At 41.3% G+C, this 23,571-nt stretch overlaps 1 protein-coding gene across 5 annotated transcripts in view; it reads left to right on the top strand.

Annotated features, from left to right (window-relative positions):
* pfkpa (phosphofructokinase, platelet a) overlaps positions 1–23,571 on the top strand; it is a 132,907-nt gene that overhangs the window by 31,852 nt on the left and 77,484 nt on the right. For all 5 annotated transcript variants that reach the window (XM_060922516.1, XM_060922517.1, XM_060922520.1 and 2 more), the window contains exons 2-7: positions 3,556–3,629; positions 6,715–6,792; positions 11,160–11,349; positions 15,505–15,670; positions 19,312–19,356; positions 19,552–19,660. In XM_060922516.1, coding sequence (XP_060778499.1) covers positions 3,556–3,629; positions 6,715–6,792; positions 11,160–11,349; positions 15,505–15,670; positions 19,312–19,356; positions 19,552–19,660 — 662 coding nt within the window. The remainder of the gene's footprint in view (positions 1–3,555; positions 3,630–6,714; positions 6,793–11,159; positions 11,350–15,504; positions 15,671–19,311; positions 19,357–19,551; positions 19,661–23,571) is intronic.

Genomic DNA, 23,571 nt, shown 5'->3' with positions numbered 1-23,571 from the left:
CCAAACCCCTTTTTTTTTTTTTTTCTCCTTTTTCCCGTGTTGATCCATTGGCACTAATCATGTAATGATTGACACAATTCGATTCTCAATACTGGTTTTACAATTCAATTTTCCCATGATATTTTTGAAAAAGTATTCAATGGCAAAATTGTATTACCAAAAAATTAAACATTTTATTAACAAATAAAATATTCCTTTTGTTGAATTAAAAAAAAAAAGCACACTCTTTTTTTTTTTTAACCTACAATAAATATTTGGCCACATTTCTAAAGTGTGTGTGTGTTTGTATTAATTATATAATATAGCTTAGGGCGGCACGGTGGTGTAGTGGTTAGCGCTGTCGCCTCACAGCAAGAAGGTCCTGGGTTCAAGCCCCGTGGCCGGTGAGGGCCTTTCTGTGTGGAGTTTGCATGTTCTCCCCGTGTCCGCGTGGGTTTCCTCCGGGTGCTCCGGTTTCCCCCACAGTCCAAAGACATGCAGGTTAGGTTAACTGGTGACTCTACATTGACCGTAGGTGTGAGTGTGAATGGTTGTCTGTCTCTATGTGTCAGCCCTGTGATGACCTGGCGACTTGTCCAGGGTGTACCCCGCCTTTCACCCGTAGTCAGCTGGGATAGGCTCCAGCTTGCCTGCGACCCTGTAGAACAGGATAAAGCGGCTAGAGATAATGAGATAATATAGCTTAAGGTTGGTCCGTATGGTGAAATACCGTGACCGAGGTCTGGAAAGTACTGAGCGAGGCCCTCTGGGCCGAGGTCAGTATTCAAGGCCGAGGTCACGGTATTTCACCATACGGACCGACCTTAAGCTGGTTTTTTTATATATATAATATAATTTCTTTTTTCTTTACCAAATTCTAACAGAAAATGAGAGCGGCTGAAAGGGGACCCATATTTAGAACAAACCTGCTACTTGGCTTTCTCCTGAAATGTTTGCTTTTATTTCTTCTTCCTCTGGGTAGTAAAACTTGCTTTCACTGCGAACACTGTCGTTGTCGCTATCCATGCTGTAAAATTAATGCTATTGTACTGAGAAATGTGAAAATTAAATGTTGACAAATTGCTACTATGTTTGTTGTTGTGAACGAGCGAGTCGCCAAAGGTCCGTAGCCGGAGTCCGTATCGTAGGATTCCGGACCGCTCGCAAGCCAATCGGAGTGCACGATTTGATGGAAACCGGACCACGAAAAAATAAAAAATATTCCTTTTTTATTAAAACTGAAAAAAGTTAATAACGCAGGCCTTTTTCTTAATAAACTTTTTATGACTACTGTCTCCCATTTTCTTCTCCTTTTCTTTATCTTTCAGCAGTCTGTAAAGAGACAGCTCTGATTTCTTGTTCAATCTATTTGTCTGGTTAATCACACAGCAACTCTTTCACATTTTATATCTGTGTGTAGGTTTTCTTAGCCTTGGAGCTGTGTTACTTCTGCGTAGGGTGAAGTCACGTCACATGCATTATAGCTATTTAACAATTATTCCATGAAATCGAGTTGTCGTACATGAGCTGATAGATGATGAGGCGCATAGCACCAAGTCGGCTGTAAGCCATGTATGGTGAGATTGAGTGGAATAACTGTTCTATTCCATCCATGTTAACTGAATTTTGAGAAATGGAGCGCTTTTTTTTTTTTTTTTGTGAGTTTGATAAATAAAAACTTGATACAAAATGCCAGACAAAATAATTTCCGCTTAACAAACTGGCAAAATGACTAGCAATTTGTGAAAAATGCTATAATAATTCTTGAAAAATAACAATTTGCGTTCTTACTATCAAATACTTTTTATTCCATATTTTGTTGCCCCCCCCCCCCCCCCCCTTATTTATTTAAATTTTTTTTGGGGGGGGGATTTTTTGGGGTTTTGTTTTCGAGTAGAGTTTTTATTTCATCCTCAGTTGGTTCAACAGCACGCTCCGCCATTTTGTTTTTTCTCTACTCACGGCAGGCTTGTAGTACTCGAGTCCAGGACTTGGACTTGAGTCCGACTTGTGCTCTAATTTTAAGGATTCGTGACTCGACTCGGACTTGAGCACTGATCACTCGGACTCGTGCATTAACTGCTTTAGGGCTCGGAAAATAGAGATGAGGACTAGGATTTTTTTTCTTTATTTTTTGTAACATGCCATAATAATTTGGCATAAGATATTTTTATATTTGCATTAATTTTGTACCAATTTCGTGTAAGTGTGTCACACCTGCGCGCCTTGGCGCATGCATCAGATAGACTCTTGGGTGCGCTCTGGACAGCGCACGTGCCGTAAACGACTCGCACCAATTTAAAAACTGTGAAAACACACTTACTTTGCGAAGTATTGAGTTGCGTTGCTGACACATTACCGAACCTTATTTCCTTGTTTGGTTTCCTGATCCCTGATTTCCTGCTTCTCGTCTTTGATCCTGCCGAGTCTATGGCCTATTTCACCGTTTTATGATTTTGCCTGCCGTTCTGGACTATTTACCGTCTTCACTTGTATTAATAAACACACCTTCTGCACTTGCGTCCGTCTCCCAACCATCTCTGACAGAATACGGCACACTCCCTGATAAAGAGAAGCACATTCACAGGTTCATACATCATGTTCAGGAACAAACTAATGTTAATGGTGCTGAAACAGCCACCGTCAAATGGTGCGGTTGGAGTCTTGGACTCATTTATTTAATTTTTTTTTATTTTTTAAATGACTTGGACTTGACTCGGACTTGAACACTGGGGACTCGAGGTTTAGTGACTTGGCTACAACACTGACTCACGGTATATGAGCTGATTGGCTACTTACTCTACTACTAGACTATTAGAGCGTGCGATTGCTCATATCCAGTGAATGTAGATGTAATAACATGCGTTATTCTAACAGTACATTGTTGCTGTCTAAACAACACGATTACAGCTAGGAGAAACTAAGAGATTATGCAGCCTGATGATCGTGATTCATTTTTAATTTTATCGATTTGAATGGTCATAAATTAGTATCGTGATTTATTGTCGCACAATGCATCATTACATGCCTAATTGGCACCACTTTTTATTTATTTTTATTTTTTTTAAATTGGACACATTAGTTTCATGACCTTGAAGTATCTCATAGCTGCCTTAATTTGTGATTCATGTAATAATTAAAATGATTCTTTACGCACGGATATACTAGAATCCTATTATTGAAATATGTTAAATAAACACATGCTTTTTTTTTTAAAATCATCATGGTGTTAGTCTTATTTTCATTAGTTTAATTTTAATGGTCTCTTTATGTAGATATTTGTTTCACATTTGACAGCAGGGATAAAAAAAATACAGTGCATTTCTTCAATCTGCTTTTTTTTTTGGATTCTTAAATGCTGAAGTGCTTGTGTTTATCGTATTTGTAGCTAAATTATAAATCAAATGTACACTTTCCATTTCTCATTAAATGTCCCTGTGACTCTCTTCCTGTCGGTGTGTTTGGATGAAATATCTGAGGTTGTTTAGTCACTGGTGCTGTTGTAGATAGTGTATGTAGCTCTTTCTCATACATTATGCACTGCTAAGTGTGTGTGTGTGTGTGTGTGTTTTACAGGTATGAATGCAGCCGTAAGGGCTGTGGTGCGAATGGGAATCTATGTAGGAGCCAAAGTCTACTTCATTCATGAGGTAAGTTAGGTTTGACCGTGCATGTCCTGTTTAGTAAGGTCACCCGAGGACACCCGAGTCGCAGCATGTGCTGGCGATTGTGCAACTTAACACTCACGATTATGCTTTTGCGTATTGCGTATCTCATCCTAAATTGAGTCGCGCTTTATTTGAAGGGTCTCGACATATCCTTTAGAAGCTTTGAGCATGTTGGAGCAGCAAGAGTTTTTTAGGAAAACACTTGTGGGTAGGGTTTTACTGATCAATCAACCCTAAACGCACCGTTTGTAGAAGCTTTGCATTTCTTAAAAGGTCTTCGAGTGTAAATATCTATTTATTTATTTATTTATTTATTTATAAAGATGTTAAAGATATTTAAATGTTTCCATGAGTAAATTTTTTTCATAATGTTATTAGCACCATTACTTTTACTCCAAATAAGTAAACTCTAGGGATCGACCGATATGTTTTTTTTCAGGGCCGATACCGATTATTATGGAATTGGGATGCCGATAACCGATATGTGCAACCGATAAATGTTAACATTATAATTCATATGAAATTAAACATAGCACACACTGACACAGACCTTCATATCCATGAAATGTATGTTTCATTGTAAAATTGAACATGAAATTTTGTGCAGGGAGATGCCAGCAGCATTTGTACAATAAAGTCAAACATTAGTTAGAATAAAATGAGAAATAAAATAATAAAATATTCACCAATAAAAAAATAAAATCACTCCCTACTATATTACAGCTCACCATTTTCAGTGGAAAATGAATGAAAATACACTCTGGATTCTTTTACACTAAGAACTAAGTGAGACTTACCAACTTCAAGTAGTTTTTAAATAACAAACCAAGTGTAGGGAGCTGCCTGCAGCATTTTTTAAAAAGTAAAATCAAACATAAAGTCGGCTATCACTCCCTATTAGGAGCGGCTGCTCCTTTAAGAGTATATCGCTTTCCGAATCAGAAGCGCTAGCGAGGAGAATCACTTGCGCAAGAATTATAAATACTAGTCACACCTGGCTTGTTTAAATGTTCAAACAGCGCTTTATAAAGTTGCCTTGACCACCTCTCTGTATGCCTGTCATTCTACTGTTCGAGTAGAACTACTGACACATTCACAACGTTTCCAGACGGGGATTTAAAAATGACTGCAGCCTACGTTATGCTGTTTCAGCGAGACTAGTTGGTTGTAGGCTAATTCAAGTGCTTCCTTCCGTAAGCTAAGTTTGCCTGGCTACACGGATGCAAATGGACAGTTTTAACGAGCAGTAGATGAAGAATGTAAACATATAATGATGTTGTGCTTTTGCAACTTGTGTGTTTGTGACTTATTGCGGGAAAAGCAGCGTGTCCTTACCTTGATACGGGCGCCTTGAAACAGTTCAGAGTGTTTAGCTGCGCGTGTCGATTGGCTATATCTCTTGTGCCAAACAAATCAGATGTTGTGGTGGGCGGGACCATGTTCTTGAACTCAGAGGCAAGTGCAGGAAAGGACGTGCAGTGACAGTCGCGTTAGGAACGAAATGGCTGCAAAAAGGCATGTTATCGGCATATCGGTAGAAATTATGGCCGATACCCGATAACCCTAAAAATGCAGAATATCGGCCCGATATATCGGCCAGGCCGATTATCGGTCGACCCCTAGTAAACTCTCCCCTGCAGTAGTGTCCTGCTAAAACAATGCCATCCTTAATTTCCCTAAATGGATTGTGTACCTCTAATCAGTGCTGACGCTGGGAGTGAGTGAGTGAGTTTTATTTTTTATATACTACTGAGGACCAAGTGTCCCCACAAAGAAGGGAAAATCTGGGAATTTTGACCTTGTGGAGACATTCAGATAGTCCCCACAAGGAAATTTGTGTTTTTTTTTTTTTTTAACAAAAATAATAAGAGCCAATAAGTTTCCTTTTGAGGTTAGGTTTAGGTGCAGGCACAGCATTAATTAACTGCAATAATAATCAATGGAAGGTCCTCACAAGGATAGTGAGACAAACGTGTGTGTTTATAAAGCAGCCTGAAGGTTCAGTCACACGTGTATAGTACTCATGCCCTTCTCGACCCACACACACACACCGGGTTTGTTTTTTTTTGTTTTTTTCCTTTAAATTGCATGTCTCTGAATTTCAGAATTAATGACTCACTCATTTAAATTGTAAAATAAGATCAAATTGATTTTTAAATTTCAGTGAAAAGGAAATAAAATTGTGGGACATGAAAGAGTGTGTGTGTGTGTGTGTGTGAAGTCAAGTTTATTTGTATAGCGCTTTTAACAATAAACATTGTCGCAAAGCAGCTTTACAGAATTTGTGTGTTCATATACTATTGAGGGCCAAATGTCCTCACAAGGATAGCAAAAACCTGACTATTTCGACCTTGTGGAGACATTTGGATGGTCCTCATAAGGAAATTTGCTTTTTTTGTTTTTTTGGGGCACAGCATGAATTAACTGCAATAATAATAGATATTTTAAGTTTTGTTTCTTAGACAAGGATTTTTTTTAAGCTTGTTACCTCGTTAACAGTTTCGGCGAGAATCTCCTGATGTTGCGTTACGGAGGCGTGAACGTCCCGCCCAATTTGACAGGTAGTTCACGCCTCCTGCTGTCAGGTCGCTCCTCCAGGACGGCGCTCCAGGTGTGCGACAGCGCGTACGCTCCCTCATCCCGGTTCATCGTCCTCTGCGCCCGCTTACGTATCTCCACTGCCTCTAAAATCCAACGCTGGAATCTATTTTCTTCATGAGGGAGCGTACGCGTTGTCGCACACCTGGAGCGCCGTCCTGGAGGAGCGACCTGACAGCAGGAGGCGTGAACTACCTGTCAAATTGGGGGGGGGAGTTCACGCCTCCGTAACGCAACATCAGCTGATAAGGCACGTCACCACTCGACATCTGGTGACTGTTTCTGAAGAAGGCGGGAGATTCTCGCCAAAACTGTTAACGAGATAAGCTAAAAAAAAAAAAATCCTTGTCTAAGAAATGAACTTAAAATATCTGTAATAGTTAGACATAATGAACATCCACTACATGCAATAATAGTTAATGGAAGGTCCTCACAAGGATAGTGAGACGTGTGTGTGTGTATTCCACAGGGATATCAGGGTATGGTGGATGGAGGTGATAACATAGAAGAGGCCACATGGGAGGGTGTGTCCAGCATGCTGCAAGTGGTTAGTGTTAAGTCTCTTTGTCTCTCTCACACTCTCTCTCTCACACACACACACACACACACACACACACACACACACATACCGTATTTTCTGGACTATAAGCCGCTACATTTTTCCTAGGTTTTGAACCATGCGGCTTATACAAAGGTGCGGCTATTCTGTGGATTTTTCTTCCACCGCTAGGGGCGCTCTAACCGGAAGTAGAATCAAAAATAAGATAGACGAAAAATCAATGCAAAGAAGAATTAGCAGATCTTTAGCAGATAGAACACGCACGACAAATTACTAACTGGTAATTATTTTCAAATCCAGCGAAGATGATTAAAGTGACTTGTGGTTTCAAACACAGGAGAAATGAAGGTAAATAAATACCGGTTATTTTCTCTTGGTTCTGTTCCGTTTTAATCAGCAAAGTTGCTGCCGTGTTAAAAGGCACTGTTCGGAAAGAATCTGTTCAGGTACATACATGTACATTTACAGTACAAAATCATTCTGTACATGCAGTAAATATCTAATTTTTCAACATAGATATCTGCGGCTTATAGCCCGGTGCGGCTTGTATATCTTTTTTTAAATTTTTTTTTAAAAATAGAGCGGATGCGGCTTATATACAGGTGCGCTCTATAGTCCAGAAAATACGGTACACATACATACATACATACATACATACATACATACATACATACATACATACATATATATATATTCTTTTGAAGAAGCATATTGAATCTCTAAATACACTCTTGGACACAAAAGGTCAGATCTAAGCCCTTTAAGGGTTCTTTGGTTGTGTTTGTGGGAGAAACTTTAAAGGTTCTGTGGAGAACCCGACCCGAGAATATTTCCATAACAGAGGTGATTATAAGTAGAGCCATTTTAGAAACCCTTAACTATCCATAGAAAATAATCAGAGTTTAATCTGAAACTTTTTTGGTCTACCTCACTTTATGGAACAGTTAACAGCGTTCTTATTATTGAGCTGAAAATAATATAACCACTCAGCATCAGTTGGTGGATTGGACATAGAATGCTTCTTCTGACTTATCAGCAAAAAACTACTTGTGAAAAGGCTGAGAAATTTATTCAGTGGTCAATAAGGTAAGATTCCTTTTTTTTTTTTTGTCAGTGACTTCACTCGGTTCGTTCTGTCACAAAAGTGGGGGTGCACTTATAGATGACTTGCAATCACGTGACCAAAACGTGCTACGTCATGAGCGTCCACCATGATGGTAGATATACAAAGCGAATAGGACCGCAGCTGCTGAAAGCGCGTCTGTAAACCATGCTGAATTTTCTCAGTATTACGGCGATTTGAACGCTCGAGCGAAGATTCGATACAAAGAGAAGATAGATGTGTGTGGGTTTGACCCATATTATTTTAAAAAGTCAGACTTTTTTGAAGATAAGACGCTTCTACCGACCATCGAGTACCCCGATATCGCGTTCTATCTGGTTTGGCTGCTGAAGAATCAAGTCCGACCTTGAACGAAACATAGCCCGTTTTCTGAGTGGGTGCCCAGTCTGGATTGTTTCTATCGTATAATTTTGCTGGCGCTCCCAGAAGCGAAATGGTAATACACGTGCCAAAATTATAACAATGACTGAGTGAAGCATGACAAGAGAGAACGCTCATTTTATAGCAAAATTCTGGTAACACGAAATAAAATTCTTCCATGAAATTGAGAGCTTTTGAATCTGACCTGAGATAAAACAATTACTGCAAACACGAGCTGTTTTGGTTTCAGCCTCTGTTAGATCAGCCCTGCTGATGCTGTTCAGCCGTGCTCGTCTCCTGTTCGTACTGAGCCTCGGAGTTTCCTCGCCCTCTTTCCGAATTACGGATGGAATTCTAAAAAATTGGAACGTGCCACGGTCACGAGCACTGTTGTGACCACAACCATATACAGCACAAAGATATGGCAGAGCTAAAAGAACGCTTAAAGGTCATAGGCAACAGTCGGAGGTGAAACGTAGAATATCAACTTTAATGTCTAGAAGAACGACCCAAAAAGCGAATTCAATCTTCTTGGTGTCTAATTTGCACCCTAAAATTGAATAAAACGGTTAAAATATACTGTTTTGCCCAATTTCTGAAGGTTTGTTTACATCTCACTTATGCGTGCTTTCACCGCCAGGGGACCGTCGTCGTGACGTCATTTAAGCCAAACAGACTGGGAGCAGCTCTGTGTTTACTTGTGAACCGAGCACACGTGTACGGACTTTGGTTGTGAGAGGTTGTGTAAAATGTCTGAAAGCGATAGCAATTTAAAAATTAAATATCGAGAGGTGAAACCATACATGTATGAACCTCAGGCCGTTGCGAAGCAGTCGGTGAATGCGGCTCACTGGTTTGACCGTGCGGCCTCGGAATCGGACAGCGACTCGGCCGACTCTGATTGTGGTGACCCCGGACCTCAACAAGACTCGCGCCCAAACAATTTATCTTGGTAGTTATGATAAATTCCTACTTTCGTCGTAATACTAAATAAGAGCCCTTTTGAACAATAATTAAACCGCCCTCCCTAGTGGATATAGGGAACGATTACTGGACAGTGCGCCGGTAGGCCACGTTAGCCTGCCATCTGCAGCATTATGCTATTTATAGCCGACTCTAAGCGAGGAAATATCCCTTTGTCTCATTTCCACAATGATTGTACAGGATCCCTCAGGATTCTTGACTTGTCAATTGCAAGCAAAAGTAAAAATGTTTACCTCCAATCTTCTCCTTTTTGCTTGAGCGTTGCTGCTCCATTTCTTCTTTGACTGCTTGATTTTGTTTAACGTGCACAATCCACTCTCTCTGCCTCGTTTCCTCTTCCGGAAAAAACAACCCTCTGGCTTCACGTGCACAATCCACTCTCTCTGCCTCGTTTCCTCTTCCGGAAAAAACAACCCTCTGGCTTCACGTGCACAATCCACTCTCTCTGCCTCGTTTCCTCTTCCGGAAAAAACAACCCTCTGGCTTCACGTGCACAATCCACTCTCTCTGCCTCGTTTCCTCTTCCGGAAAAAACAACCCTCTGGCTTCACGCGCACAATCCACTCTCTCCGCCTCGTCTTCTCTTCCAGGAAAAAAAACAACTCTCTGGCTTCACGCGCACAATCCACTCTCCGCCTCGTCTCCTCTTCCGGGAAAAAACAACTCTCTGGCTTTACGCGCACAATCCACTCTCTCTGCCTCGTCTCCTCTTCCGGAAAAAAACAACCCTCTGGCTTCACGCGCACAATCCACTCTCTGCCTCGTCTTCTCTTCCGGAAAAAAACAACTCTCTGGCTTCACGCGCACAATCCACTCTCTGCCTCGTCTTCTCTTCCGGAAAAAGCCAACCGTCTGGCTTCACGCGCACAATCCACTCTCTCCGCCTCGTCTCCTCTTTTGGAATAAGCCCACCCACTCCCTCCGCCTCGTCTCCTTTTTCGGAAAAAGCCAACCCACTCGCTCCGGCTCTTCTCCTCTTCCAGAAAAAGCCAATCCACTCTGTCTGCCTCTTCTCTTCTCTCGGTAAAAGGTGAAAACTTCTTCCTGAACCGGTCCCGTTGTTACAGTTCACTGCACAACAATAAGGCATGTGTTTTTTTTTTTTGTTTTTTTTTTTTTTTTTTAAATTCCCGAACGCACATCTGCAATCAAGCCGAACGGCAATGTAAGTAAACGGAAGTGGACTCAACTCAAGCGATTTGTTTGTCTTAAATGCCATCACGCGCCGAGTGGTCACGAAAATAGCTGAACAGAAATTTGCCACGATCCGCGCTAACTTATTTTAATTATTACTTATTAACAATACTTCTTGGGACCAGAAGAAAATTACAGAGGGTTTTTTTTTAACATATAAAGTTTCAAATGTGCATAAAATTAAAACCGTTGCCTATGACCTTTAAAGCAGTGGAAAAACAAAGAGGGTGGCGCACGCGTGACTGCTTGTTTGTTTTGTATGGAATGTCACTCGACTCCAGGTTTGTATATCCTAGTTTCTATTTTGCTTTGGCATCACTTGCTAGTCAAGGATAGGGGCAGGTTGACCACATCCTGTACTTCTGAATTGCAGCAATTTTATTTATTTATTTATTTTTTTGTAAAGTGAAGCTGTAAAACTGAGCCTTAATCAAATAACAGGGCTGTAATGCTGTAGAAATGCCATGTGTTGTGGATATTTGATAACCGAGCCAAATGATTAGGGGCCAAGCACTGCATGTCGTCGTTGTCTTCCACATGGGGGGTGTCTATGGCACCCAGAGAACACTTGCTGCTCTTTTTTGTGCTTCTAATTTTTGTTTTATTGTGTAGCCCTTTGTTGTAGTTTATTTTGTAGTTTTTCATTATTAAATGTCATTTTGAATTTAAATATCTTCCTTCACACCAACGTCAGGGTGGCACTGTGATCGGAAGTGCACGGTGTAAAGAGTTTAGGACACGGGAAGGACGTCTGAAGGCGGCCCATAACCTGGTACAGCATGGCATCACTAACCTGTGTGTCATCGGTGGAGACGGCAGTCTGACCGGCGCCAACCTCTTCAGGGAGGAGTGGAGCGGCCTGTTGGCTGAGCTTGTCCAGCAGGGTATGCTCTGTGTGTGTGTGTGTGTACACAAACATTTCGCCTTTTGTGAAGACCAAAATATCCTCACAGTGATGGGTCTATGTCGGATGTCCTCGCAGTGGGATGCCAGTGTTGCATGTCCTTACAATGTAAAATGTCTTTGTGGTCTTAGGTCGGTCTCATATGCCTTTTACATTCATAGGTCACCCTCAGATGTCTTTTACGTTGATCAGTCAGTGTCTAATATCCTCACAACGGGGTAGGGCAGTGTAAATATATATCCTCAATCATCTGTCAAAGTCAAATCTCTTTATATAACAATGGATCAGTGCCAAGTTGAGCGTGTCCTCAGAACTATAGGTCCTTGTCAAATATTCTCACGATGATCTGTCCGTCTCAGAGATGTCCACAAGCACCTGTGACCGGCGTTTTTCTGCGCCGGCTACTCAATCCCAGAAGAAAAAAAACTTGCCTTTTGACGTTTAAGCAATTTTATATCGTCTCCGCTGCCCGTAATTTGCTGCAAATCCAATTATTCCGCCAAAAAATTGTCTTCGATGCCATGATTGATGCTCGATTCTCATGCTCCGATTGGCTGAGCTGGACCATGTGACCACTCCGTAGCGTATATAGTCGTTATACTATGAAGTTATGTTACAGAGCCAGGCAGCGTACTACAGAGGGTAACTGAGAAAGCCAAGCGCGCACACACATTTGGAGGGAAATTTCATGCATGTTTTGCAAGTATTTTACAGGGAAATGATGAGTAATTTATTAGCTGAGAGTGCACCAGAAGGCATGAAAAGTTCTAAATTTTCTGGGGGGGGGGGGATTGCCCCCGCACCCCTCTAAGCAGAAGCGCACCTTTGGGTTCGCTGCTGCAAATTACAGAACCACTGCCTCCTTTTTTTTTTTTTAAGCTGGCTATTTCAGATTTTTGGGAGAGCCCTGTCCTCGCAATGACATGTCAGTCTCGAATCTCTATACATTAAGTCAGTGTCGGATATCCTCAGAAGGATAGATCGCTGTTGGATGTTTTCACAGTCACAGGTCAATGTCAAATGTTCTCACATTCACCTAGCCCTCAGGAAAAAAATGACATTTAGCTGAAAAAGCAAAGAGCCGAAATGCAGTATTTTCCTTATGGTTACTGAGGTTAAGGTGTGTGTGTGTGTGTGTGTGTGTGTGTGTGTGTTTATTTATTCTTATGGAGTGGAAGATAAGCCTGACTGTCTGGGAACAGAGACTGGATTAGAGGCATGTTACAGTGCATATCACGGGTAAATTCAGGAGTGAGATCAATGTAATTCTCCTATTTTATATTAAACTTTGGTCAAATATCTGTCACATTTTGCTTTTTGTGCAATTTTTTTTTTACCTTGCGCGATACCAGAAAAATTCAGTTGAAATCAAGCCATTTGAGGCGAATTGATCCGCCTCTGAAAAAACTTTGCATTTGGATTTCCCGGGAAACATTGATTTTCGTGACGTCGCGTGCGGGACGCCTCCTTCTGAATCCTACGTCAGCGCTGGTTTGTTTGAGAAAACGACCTGGTGGTTTTCTGCAAGTTTCTTCAACGTTATCGCGTAATTATTAAAATGGTTAACAGATGTATTGTAGGAGGGTGTAGCAACACCAATCTTGATGGGATTAGTACTCATCGTTTCCCAAAAGACCAGGCAATGAGAGAGAAATGGGAGCGCTTGGTGTACACAGGCTGTGCACTGAAACCGTGCAAAGCTCGCGCAGCCTGCTGGCACTTCCGCAGGTAACGTCACGAATCTGGCTCCAGACTCCCTTGGGATTTTTCCAGACGCGTTTTGTTATTTTATTTCTTTCTGCTGTAGACAGATGGCCTTGTGCAAAATTACCCTTCTGGATGAGTGTGTAAAGGGACATACTTTCATATAAAAAAAACCACGAAATTGGTCCAGAATATGTACTTTAAGCTCTCTCTCTCTCTCTCTCTCTCGCTCTCTCTCACAACTGTAGCTGCAGTGTAACACTTCACTGAGAATAGTCCTGTAAAAGGTTTTCATCTGTGTGTACGTCACTAATGAAGTCGAGATAGTAATAGAATTGTAAGAGAGTTAAGAGTACTGTATACTTTCTCAAGCAAATCTCAATACACTGTGTGTGTGATCAACACCGACGTTAATTTTTAACGCATTTACTGTACCTGCACTGAGAAGAACAGCAAACCTGTTTACTCCAGATACCATTGTATTGTATTTTAAAGAACTGAAGTCATTTTTAAACTTGCTTTATTTCTTAATTAACGTGTTATTCAGTTATGTTTTTGGTTTTAGTAACCTTATATCGTGACTCGTATCGGCAACTAATTGCAATTAAATATTATACTTATCGGCCTGTTCGGTTTTTAGCCATGTTGAATTTAGTTCGTTTGGTCCACGGCAGGCGTCGCTTATCCGCGCGATCTTCACCAGACTTGTGCGAGACTTCGAAATGTGAAGTGTCAGCCAGGTGTCAATGCCGCCATTTTGAAAACTGTTTTCCAAACGAAGTATTGCGTAAAGATGAGTTTAAGTGATGATCACTGCCTACTTTTTCAAACTTTCCTGATTTGCTATCAAAACAAACACAACTTCCGGCTTGATTACGTCAGCATTCGAAAGAGGGCGCGTGCGTCTTTTGACGACATTGGTAGATGTTGGTGACTTTGATTTCCGCTGTACGTTTTACTTCCGTCCTACGATGTCTCGCACAGGTCCCAATGAATCTCGTTTACAGCCATTGCTTTGACATATGGACTGATATATTACAGAGCATATTTCAAACACTCATAACTTGCTACAGCAGCGACAAAATAACGATCAAAAATGCATTCCGATATTTAATAAAATGAGAAATAGAATTTAGATAATAAAAACAAATTGCCTTCAGTTCTGCTTCAAGTCTAAGGGCAGACACTGAAGTCTAGAAATGAATGTTAAAAAGTGACTATTATGCAAGTTCAAACCCACAACTACTACAGTTAATAATAAAGGTCTTGGAATAGGACTAATATGAGAAAAATGTCTTTTGTAGACTTATTTAATTAACGATTATTCGCCAATGGTGAAGTGAAGATCTAATAATCGAGGTTATTATTCACTGAGCCTGAGGTAGATAATTGTTTTGAGTATAAATACACAGGTGGCGATTTAAAAAAAAAAAAATTATTTCAAAATTCAAAAGCGGCATGCAAATGTAATAAAGGCGCGGCACAGGGCTGTCCCTCATCTACATTGAGTCACGTAGAATACTTTGTTTTGAAGTCGATAAAATAAATCACAATCCCAAGTTATTTTTGAATAGTCTTAGACCAAACTTCGTAGCATCTTTAGCGCGTTTAGGAACAGTATTTTCTTTCATCGTTTGTAATTCTTCCTCACTTACAGTGACTAAGCGATCGGCCGCCATTTTGCCGAGGTGATTATCGAGAATTAGTATACGGCACGAGCTATTTTCGGTAAAATCGTGCGCTCTGATATTGGTTCCTTGGTGAGCAGTATTTTCCCGTAATGCTCGTTGGCGATCACGGACTAAAACAGAATCAAAAACGGCTAAAAGACAAACCAGAGTCACGGAGTTATTCAAGCTACGAGCAACGATGAGCATTCAGAAACCGCTAACAGAGAATCAGTTTTGAAACCGCTAGCTGTTTATTCTACATGCGTGACTCAACTACGTTACAAATATGACGTGACCTGAAAGAAAGCAGCATCACGCCTGATTATAATGACCGCCTATTTTAATCTTAGCAAAAAATAAAGCCATATAATATAATTAACCTCACTTGCCCGGTCTTTACGGGAAAATATCAGACCGAGGTCTTGACAGTACGGACCGAGCCTGTCAAGACCTCGGTCTGATATTTTCCCGTAAAGACCGAGCAAGCGAGGTTAATAATGAGTTAGTCAGAATCTCTCGACCAATCAGCACGCGTGATTTTCTATAATCACCTGTGTATTTATACGAATTCAAATTCAAAGTAACTGAGCACTTTTCCCCTTCCTAAAGTTTGTGGCATCCACATGTGAAAAGTATCTAGAAATACAGCTGTAGCGTTTAATTCACTTCGAGAAAACGAACGCTTGGCGTAACCGAGCTTTCTGTTTGTGAAGCACCCTTTCGAGAGAGAACGTTTCCGTATTCTGAAATTTCCCTGTCAGGTGTGATTGATGAAGAGGCCGTTCAGAAATATTCAGCCTTGCACATCGTGGGAATGGTGGGATCCATCGATAACGACTTCTGCGGCACAGACATGACCATCGGCACGGACTCTGCTCTCCACAGAATCATCGAAGTGGTGGACGCCATCATGACGACTGCTCAGAGGTGAGAGCTCAGAAATTACAGCCTCTAAAGCATATACGGATCAGAGACGCAAGCCCATCACCTTTTGGCGAAATTTGCTGTTTTAAGATCATAATGGGTCAACTATGAGAATCGTGTGGATCCAAGGTGGAAGGTTGTTTTAGGGGTTGGGGTCATCTGCGAGGAGAAAAGCATCCTCGTGAGGGAGCAGTTCTGCTCGCGTTCTCGGATCATGTGCACGCGCTTGGTTTTATGTGTGCAGGTTTTAATGAAACATCATAAACACTCGAGCCAAGTGCAGGATAACGACAAGATAACGCCTCAGCGGGACTTCTTCCTCTTTTAAACTCCAAACTAATCAATAATAAACCTTGTACACGGTCACGGCTGAGTTTTACTCCGCATAAGACGGAGCAGTAAAATCATTTACCTACAAAGGTGGACAAAGTACCCAACTTCATTACTTAAAGGAGATATGCAGAACCTTTTTATTTTTAAATACATTTCTCCCTGATAAAGAGAACGCACATTCACCTGTTCAAACTAATGTGAATGGTGCTGAAACAGCCGCCGTCAAATGGTGCAGTCCGAGTCTTGGACTTGGATCAATAGTGGACTCAATTTTTTATTATTTCCCCCCAATGACTTTGACTGGACTCGGACTTGAGGTTTAGTGACTCGACTACAACACTGATTCCTATTCCAGGCGGAGCTGTCAGCACAGGAAGCTGTACTTGTTACACTCCAGATGCTCACTGCTGTGTTTATATTCCCCATGTGCCTCTATCAGAGGTTTAGCGCGGTATGTGAAAGCTTTGCTGTCCGTCATCCTGATGTATCATTCATGAGCAATGTAAAGTTTACAGTGGTGCTTGAAAGTTTGTGAACCCTTTAGAATTTTCTATATTTCTGCATAAATATGACCTAAAACATCATCAGATTTCCACACAAGTCCTAAAAGTAGATAAAGAGAACCCAGTTAAACAAATGAGACTAACATGTCATACTTGGTCATTTATTTATTGAGGAAAATGATCCAATATTACATATCTGTGAGTGGCAAAAGTATGTGAACCTCTAGGATTAGCAGTTAATTTGAAGGTGAAATTAGAGTCAGGTGTTTTCAATCAATGGGACGACAATCAGGTGTGAGTGGGCACTCTGTTTTATTTAAAGAACAGGGATCTATCAAAGTCTGATCTTCACAACACGTGTTTGTGGAAGTGTATCATGGCACGAACAAAGGAGATTTCTGAGGACCTCAGAAAAAGCGTTGTTGATGCTCATCAGGCTGGAAAAGGCTACAAAACCATCTCTAAAGAGTTTGGACTCTACCAATCCACAGACAGACAGATTGTGTACAAATGGAGGAAATTCAAGACCATTGTTACCCTCCCCAGGAGTGGTCGACCAACAAAGATCACTCCAAGAGCAAGGCGTGTAATAGTCAGCAAGGTCACAAAGGACCCCAGGGTAACTTCTAAGCAACTGAAGGCCTCTCTCACATTGGCTAATGTTCATGAGTCCACCATCAGGAGAACACTGAACAACAATGGTGTGCATGGCAGGGTTGCAAGGAGAAAGCCACTGCTCTCCAAAAAGAACATTGCTGCTCATCTGCAATTTGCTAAAGATCACATGCACAAGCCAGAAGGCTATTGGAAAAATGTTTTGTGGACGGATGAGACCAAAATAGAACTTTTAGGTTTAAATGAGAAGCGTTATGTTTGGAGAAAGGAAAACACTGCATTCCAGCATAAGAACCTTATCCCATCTGTGAAACATGGTGGTGGTAGTATCATGGTTTGGGCCTGTTTTGCTGCATCTGGGCCAGGACGGCTTGCCATCATTGATGGAACAATGAATTCTGAATTATACCAGTGAATTCTAAAGGAAAATGTCAGGACATCTGTCCATGAACTGAATCTCAAGAGAAGGTGGGTCATGCAGCAAGACAACGACCCTAAGCACACAAGTTGTTCTACCAAAGAATGGTTAAAGAAGAATCAAGTTAATGTTTTGGAATGGCCAAGTCAAAGTCCTGACCTTAATCCAATCGAAATGTTGTGGAAGGACCTGAAGCGAGCAGTTCATGTGAGGAAACCCACCAACATCCCAGAGTTGAAGCTGTTCTGTATGGAGGAACGGGCTAAAATTCCTCCAAGCCGGTGTGCAGGACTGATCAACAGTTACCGCAAATGTTTAGTTGCAGTTATTGCTGCACAAGGGGGTCACACCAGATACTGAAAGCAAAGGTTCACATACTTTTGCCACTCAGATATGTATTATTGGATCATTTTCCTCAATGAATAAATGACCAAGTATAATATTTTTCTCATTTGTTTAACTGGGTTCTCTGGGTGAAAATCTGATTGTTTTAGGTCATATTTATGCAGAAATATGGAAAATTCTAAAGGGTTCACAAACTTTCAAGCACCACTGTATGTGCTCTGTGCGTTGAGCGTGCCCTGTTTTGTGTTCGGTGCATTGGTTGAACTGTGGTTTAGCACGAGACTTTGAGCGCAGAAGCTAATGGTGCACGTTTGGCGAAATTGTCGAGGTTTGATTGGTTCTTGGTTGAGCGTAGCTAGGTGTATAGCATTCAGAGCATAGTCTGTAAACATTACTGTGCAAAGTTGTGTATTTGTTTACAACCATGTAGTGTTTATTCTTTTCCTTAGTGTTCATGGTGTTCAATGCTATACTCGTGTTCAAGAGGTATAAAACACATCTGCACCTGTCAGAGACTCTCTGCTGTTAATGCCGAGGGCTGCTACAGTGTTGGGGAAATAATCCAACATCATGAAAAATAAGTGCTGGATAAAAACCCATCTATCTTATGGAAATAAAGATACAAATTTCATCGTTCGGTGGTCAAATGTTTAAGGCGTTGCTTTACACTTATGATCGGGTTCCCCATGGTGGTACACGTTCATCTTTCGTACATGTGCACGTCATCTGTTCACGGAATCCATCAGAAGTCAGGTTGATGCATTGCCATATTCTCTTGAGTACGGAGCTCTGCTCCACGTGCTTTACACACGGGGAGCTCTGCTATGAAATGTCCTTGTGGATGTCTGAGGCTAACAGGACATTTATTAATCTCATCTCATCTCATTATCTGTAGCTGCTTTATCCTGTCCTACAGGGTCGCAGGCAAGCTGGAGCCTATCCCAGCTGACTACGGGCGAAAGGCGGGGTACACCCTGGACAAGTCGCCAGGTCATCACAGGGCTGACACATAGACACAGACAACCATTCACACTCACATTCACACCTACGGTCAATTTAGAGTCACCAGTTAACCTAACCTGCATGTTTTTGGACTGTGGGGGAAACCGGAGCACCCGGAGGAAACCCACGCGGACCCGGGGAGAACATGCAAACTCCGCACAGAAAGGCCCTTGCTGGCCACGGGGCTCGAACCTGGACCTTCTTGCTGTGAGGCGACAGCGCTAACCACTACACCACCGTGCCGCCCCACATTTATTAATAATAGAGCAAATACATGAAATAAAAACGTTCATCGCAAGAACCAAGGCGACAAATATTTAAGAATAAGATGTTATTTCACAGCATTTTATTAATGTCTTTTTAATCTTTAAACCAGTTTCCCCATACGCTAGTTTTGAACTAACTGGAATTACTGCGTGTGGTTTCAGCCATCAGAGGACGTTTGTGCTGGAGGTGATGGGTCGACACTGTGGGTAAGAAGAACCAGTCATCTGTTTTTATAAAATCGAATTAGCCTCTTTTTGGTTATTAGATCACCACCAGGTAAAATGACCTTCATATCCTAATGAGCAAAGTCTGCTTCGAAACTCAAACTCGTACCCGATATGCTTCTTTAAAATCTCTTTACAGTGAAGTGTTTGAGATGTGGTTTGACTGTTTCTGTGCAGCTACCTGGCGCTGGTGAGCGCTTTGGCGTGCGGTGCGGACTGGGTTCTGATTCCCGAGATGCCTCCAGAAGATGGCTGGGAGGAGAAGATGTGTGAGAAACTCTCTGCGGTAAACCAAACTCGAGCTCCTCCTCCTCACTTCCAGATTTGACCAGCTACAGTTTCATACACTTCTTTTAAAAATATTTTTATACTTCTTTTGGTTAATACAGCTCGAGTTAAAATGCATGCTTGAAGTGATTTCTGTAGACTTTGAGTAACTATTCTTTAAGAATCTGACGTGTAATGGAAGATAGTAGAGCCGCATGATTTTAATAGTGATCACAACATAGTGAGTTAAGCATAACCAATGTAATTAGGGCTAAAATTGTCTTACTAGTTTATATTAGATATCGCTTTTGATTAAGTTTGATGCTAGTTTGCTAGCTAGCTAACTAGGGCACAGCTCTCCTTGACAGGCTTCCAGTCTGTGTGTGAGGTTTTTTTTTTTTGCGTATATAAACTACACTGAAACTGCAGACGAAAAAAAATTGTGTACGCACTTGAAACTAAAGATAAGGTGAGAGAAACCAATCGTAGCCATGCTGCCATACTATGACATGACATTTTATTTATTTATTTATTTATTGCTTTTTATTTATATATATATATATATATATATATATATATATATATATATATAATTTTTTTTTTTTTTTTTTTTTAGTGCTGTCAAGCGATTAAAATATTTAATCGCGATTAATGTCGCGACTGTCATAGTTAACTCGCGATTAATCGCAATTTAATCGCACATTTTTGTCACACGAAAAACCATTGTAATTCTCTTACCAGCATAAAAAAGTGAATGGGCTTGTTCTGTACCAATGTTTTTCTTATTGCAAAGCATAACACGTCTTGACACAGCCACTGCAAACTGAAACCTAAGCTGAGCACCGGGGCTCTTCATCCCGAGACTAACAAGAGAACCGTGAGCGAAGTGATCTACTGCTTGAGTTAGTCTATCAGAGAGACAGGTTACACAGTGACGGTAGGCTTGACATGCTTGATTATAATATAAAGTACACTATTATATTAACTTTGTTGTTCGTTGATAAATATTGCATTGAATCTGATCTTTACTGTTTCAGCTCACTTAACACATTTTGTACTTTTACACTTTCTGCCTGTTGATGCGTCGCGCTGTCCAATCAGAGGCAGCCAAATTTGCATATTACAGGAAGGATTTCTGGGATAGCATTGAGTTTACAGTTCAGAGGGATCTGGCTTCTTTAGACGCTGTCTTCTTAAAACTGAATAAATATTTAAAAAGAGCCAAATGAGCCAGTCTTTTGAACGGCTCTTTTCAAAGAACGGATCACAAAGATGCGGATCCCATCAAAGAGCCATAAATCCCATCTCTACTAGCGCGCCCTGCCCGCGCTGGTTCTTTGGGGGAGGAGGGCAGAGGACTCTGGCTGTGCGGGGCGTGGCTAGCTGCTATCGTTTTTCTAAGCAAAGTCTCTGTTCCAAGTTCCTGGCAGTTTCAAAAGCTTATGAAAAACCTACATCATGTCACAGAGCGTTAATCTCGCGATAAAAAAAATTATCGCCGTTAAAATTGAGTCAACACGTTAATGACGCGACATTTTTGACAGCACTAATATTTTTATTTTGGACATATAATTATGTTTATCATTTACAAGTTATAAGTAGTGTGAGTAAGTCTGGGTTTTTATTCTATGGCAAGAGCTACTTCCGATAAAATCGTGCACTCTGATTGGTTCCTTGGCAGGCAGAATTTTCCCGTAATGCCCATGGGCGATTACAGACTTTCTTTCCAAGGCGCTGGCTTTCAATGTTGTAAAAAAAAAAAAACCAAGCCAAAACAAAAAAAAGATGATGAATTGGAAATGAAAAATGTCCGAAAGACAAACAGGAGTCACGGAGTTATTCAAGAAATGAGCAACGAAGAGCATTCAGAAATCGTTAACCGCTAGCAGAAATTCAGTTTTTTGAAACTGCTAGCTGTTTATTCTGCATGCGTGACTCAACTACGTTGCAAATATGATGTGACCGAAAGTAGTGTCACGCCTCGTTATAATGAGCGTCTATTTTAATCGTAGAAATTAAAAAAAAAAAAGCCATATAATAAACTCGTTATTAACCTCGCTTGCTCAGTCTTTACGGGAAACTATCAGACTGAGGTCTCGACAGCAGTGTTTTAGTCAAGTCACTAAACCTCGAGTCCAAGTCATTAAAGAAAATTTCGAGTCGAGTCCGAGAACAAGTCTCCATCCGTACCGTGTGACGGTGACTGTTGCTGCCTTTATGTGAAAGCGTCTCTGCTACTGTGTTGGACTAACGTTACTGCTCGACTGCCCCATTTTAGTTAACAGGCTACAGATAACAAGCTTGTTCATCACTCAGCAAGCCCTGCCCACTATCAACAGAGCAATGAACATAGCGTGCCACTTCCTTCTCTGGGTGGAGTCTTGCCAAATGACGATTGAAGTTCGAGGTCGTCCCCGTCGTCTCCTCGATAGTTCTTCTACATATGGAACACACAGCATTGCATTTTTTTTTTCCCCCACTGCACGAGAAGTCTGTATAAGCAAAGCAGACAATCCTAGGGGCGTCTCTCCAGGCATTTTAGCGCCATTAACGTTAGTTTGTTCCTGAACATGACGAATGAACAGGTGAATGTGCATTCTCTTGCACAAAATTACAACCCCGATTCCAAAAAAGTTGGGACAAAGTACAAATTGTAAATAAAAACGGAATGCAATAATTTACAAATCTCAAAAACTGATATTGTATTCACAATAGAACATAGACAACATATCAAATGTCGAAAGTGAGACACTTTGAAATTTCATGCCAAATATTGGCTCATTTGAAATTTCATGACAGCAACACATCTCAAAAAAGTTGGGACAGGGGCAATAAGAGGCTGGAAAAGTTAAAGGTACAAAAAAGGAACAGCTGGAGGACCAAATTGCAACTCATTGGGTCAATTGGCAATAGGTCATTAACATGACTGGGTATAAAAAGAGCATCTTGGAGTGGCAGCGGCTCTCAGAAGTAAAGATGGGAAGAGGATCACCAATCCCCCTAACTCTGCGCCGACAAATAGTGGAGCAATATCAGAAAGGAGTTCGACAGTGTAAAATTGCAAAGAGTTTGAACATATCATCTCCAGTGCATAATATCATCAAAAGATTCAGAGAATCTGGAAGAATCTCTGTGCGTAAGGGTCAAGGCCGGAAAACCATACTGGGTGCCCGTGATCTTCAGGCCCTTAGACGGCACTGCATCACATACAGGCATGCTTCTGTATTGGAAATCACAAAATGGGCTCAGGAATATTTCTAGAGAACATTATCTGTGAACACAATTCACTGTGCCATCCGCCGTTGCCAGCTAAAACTCTATAGTTCAAAGAAGAAGCCGTATCTAAACATGATCCAGAAGCGCAGACGTCTTCTCTGGGCCAAGGCTCATTTAAAATGGACTGTGGCAAAGTGGAAAACTGTTCTGTGGTCAGACGAATCAAAATTTGAAGTTCTTTATGGAAATCAGGGACGCTGTGTCATTCGGACTAAAGAGGAGAAAGACGACCCAAGTTGTTATCAGCGCTCAGTTCAGAAGCCTGCATCTCTGATGGTATGGGGTTGCATTAGTGCATGTGGCATGGGCAGCTTACACATCTGGAAAGACACCATCAATGCTGAAAGGTATATCCAGGTTCTAGAGCAACATATGCTCCCATCCAGACGACGTCTCTTTCAGGGAAGACCTTGCATTTTCCAACATGACAATGCCAAACCACATACTGCATCAATTACAGCATCATGGCTGCATAGAAGAAGGGTCCGGGTACTGAACTGGCCAGCCTGCAGTCCAGATCTTTCACCCATAGAAAACATTTGGCGCATCATAAAACGGAAGATACGACAAAAAAGACCCGAGACAGTTGAGCAACTAGAATCCTACATTAGACAAGAATGGGTTAACATTCCTATCCCTAAACTTGAGCAACTT

This window comes from Neoarius graeffei, chromosome 5, assembly GCF_027579695.1.
Source record: "Neoarius graeffei isolate fNeoGra1 chromosome 5, fNeoGra1.pri, whole genome shotgun sequence".
Classification (NCBI taxonomy): Eukaryota; Metazoa; Chordata; class Actinopteri; order Siluriformes; family Ariidae; genus Neoarius; species Neoarius graeffei.
This window is presented reverse-complemented; position numbering and strand designations above follow the sequence as displayed.